This window comes from Odontesthes bonariensis, chromosome 11 (genome assembly GCF_027942865.1).
Source record: "Odontesthes bonariensis isolate fOdoBon6 chromosome 11, fOdoBon6.hap1, whole genome shotgun sequence".
NCBI classification, from domain to species: Eukaryota; Metazoa; Chordata; class Actinopteri; order Atheriniformes; family Atherinopsidae; genus Odontesthes; species Odontesthes bonariensis.
Genome location: NC_134516.1, coordinates 38309265 through 38311882, shown reverse-complemented (window position 1 = coordinate 38311882; position 2618 = coordinate 38309265). Strand labels below are relative to the sequence as shown.

Here is a 2618-nt window from a genome sequence, read left to right as displayed (position 1 = left end):
TCCGTCCGTCCCAGCTGGTTTCTGACCGGGAGGTTTGTATAACAACATTTTTGGTAGTAAATATAAAGAAATGAATACAAATGAAAGAAATTATTTTTTCTAATGTCATTGTAGATGCTTGAGGTGTCGGTGGATTTCGAGTGGAGCCAAACGTCCCCCAGAGGTCAGTGTGTTAACTCCAATTCTTGCAGGTGTTCAGAGCGGTTCCCCCTTCTCTTATTCCAGGAACAGTCAGTCATAGTAATCAGTCTGTTAGCAATACTTTAATGTCCAGTAGTGTTGTAGCTGCTATAAAACACCAAATTTCTCCAATTTGCACTTGGAAATCATCGGACGTTGATGCAGTTGATGCGGAAGGTCAGAAGTTGGCAGAATATATTGATACAGAAAGACCTCAGAGAGGCACAAAGCCAGAGTTTTGCAAGTTGGTGGAGCGACAGATTATTTTTGGTAAAACATGGAAAGTACTAATTGGGGGTACTACATATGGTCAATTTAATCTGAATCTGGAGGAGGAATTTGGGGAGAAGTTACAGACGTATTTGTTGAGAAATGGAATGTGCATTGTTAATCTTGAGGGTTCATGTAGCTTGGTTATCCATCATGAATCTTACTTTGTCATTGTGGACAGTGGAACAAGAAATTTACAGGGGTTGGCATCAGAAACGGGTCCATCTGTAGTGGCATTTAACACTTGCTTCAATGATTTAATGATTCACATTATGAATCTTCGGGAATCATTAAATGCGACGGAGTATGGCATGTCTGCGATTTCTGTACAACAGAGTAGCTTTGGTTTAGAAGCATGTACCACAGTCATTGCTGACACGCAGGTCACAGACGAACGTCATGGTGCCAGTTCAAGTAGTCAGCCATCAGTTAGAGGATCATTCCATCAGGGCGAGGATCGGTTTCAGTACGGGGGACTGCAGCGTGCAGCTGGGAGTCTTGTTGCTTTAGCAAAGCATAAGATGGATTGTGTTTTTTCATGGCATTCCGACACATTGGATAATGTTGTTGTCAGAGGTGACGGCTTGTACACTTATTTGCGGGACAACAATCTGATTAGTGGTGGAAAGGAAGTGCTCTGTGTTTTAGACTTGCCAAAGCAGGTTGATATTGATGGGTGTACTTTAGATGTGATGTATGGAGATTTTGTTGCTGGAGATGTAGATGTTCTCCAGGGTGAGTTTATAGATTCTGGTGTGCACACTACTCTCCGTGAAGGATTGCAAAAGATGAGCGCCACATGTGAAACTTGTGTTCTGACTATAAATGAAAGTACCTGCGCTCTTATAAGTCAGAATGGAAAGTATGCTGTTGTAGATTCCCATGCACGTGATTGTAATGGAATGGTAAGTGTCTCAGGGAAAAGCAACGTTTTGTATTTAAACAGCTTTGATGATCTTTTGAATTATATTGAGAGATATGCTAGGCAAAAGAGAACCAGTATCAGGTTATTTGAAATTAGTGGTGTGCAAATTCACATGCACAGAAATGGAGCGACGCGTTAGTTCTGGCAGACCACGTAGTCAACGCGCCTATTGGCTGACGCCGACCCAACCCTTATGGCTGTCCACAAATCAACTGTGGAATCAGAGAGTCGGCCGGAGGATTCGGATGAGATGGACGCCGTTGAGAACACTCAACCGTTCAGCCGAGTCGAGGTAGAGGACAAAGCCGCGGCTGGGCTCCTGCTAACCCACCCGTTCAGCCTGCAGCTCCGGACAGAAAAGCGCACAAAAACGGAAACATACATCCCAGCCATCGCCAGCCGGGACCACCAAACGCGCCTCCTATCCACTCCAGAAGCAGCCAGCCACGACCACCTCTTCCGACCAAGTACTCCTCGCGCTTTCCAACATTCAGTCCTCCATTGCGTCCTTTAACACCAGGATCCAGGCGTTGGAAAACCGTCCAAGCCACAATCAGCCAGTTCCCGTCATGCTACCCACTCCCGTTGCGTCACCGGATCTGTTCCCACCACCAGGTCTTGCTCTGACTGCCGTGCCATCCTCCTCAGCCTACTCTCAACCAGAACCGCTGGTCTCCGACATCATCCCATGGAGATCTCTGGCGACAGCAGTACCCGTGTCCTTAGGTGCTCCCTTCTTCAACCCTTCAGCTGCCATCTCGCACCAGCTAAGGAGCCAAATACTCGCAGGTAATGACGTAAACCTAATCAAAATTATGCTGGGCTCCGAGTTGTGCGATAGACGCACTGTTGATTGTGGCGATGTTTCAGTGACTCTCAAGGATGGTGATCCCAGGCTGTCAAAATCCTTGACCCTGGCCGAGTTCAATGTGGCTTTCGGTGTATACCGTGACGTGATCTGCGAGGTTTACCCTTCGCGTAGAGTCGAACTGGACACATACCTTGCCATTATTTCCGATCTGGCCTTGTCCTATGGAGGACTATTGTTTTACGACTACCACAAGTCGTTTTCGGCTAAGGCAGCAATGTTTATTCAGCGCTTTAATCAGCGGCTGGATTGGTCCGTAATCGATCTTAGCCTCATCAGCAGGCACCTTACCGGGCATCAAACAATTGCCTGTTGGCTCTGCGGCTCCCATTCGCACTCCACCCACCTCTGCGCAAAGGCTGCGCAGCCCAAGCC

General features: G+C 47.1%; 1 protein-coding gene across 1 annotated transcript; it reads left to right on the top strand.

Annotated features, from left to right (window-relative positions):
- The first annotated feature begins 266 nt into the window (after nt 1-266).
- Nucleotides 267-1514, top strand: LOC142391270 (uncharacterized). Its single transcript, XM_075477040.1, has one exon. It carries the CDS (start codon nt 267-269, stop codon nt 1512-1514), a length of 1248 nt encoding a protein of 415 aa, XP_075333155.1.
- The last annotated feature ends 1104 nt before the right edge of the window (nt 1515-2618 follow it).

Excerpts from the sequence above, each read along its gene's own strand:
- LOC142391270 (XM_075477040.1), top strand. The coding sequence starts at position 267 with ATGTCCAGTAGTGTTGTAGCTGCTATAAAACACCAAATTTCTCCAATT.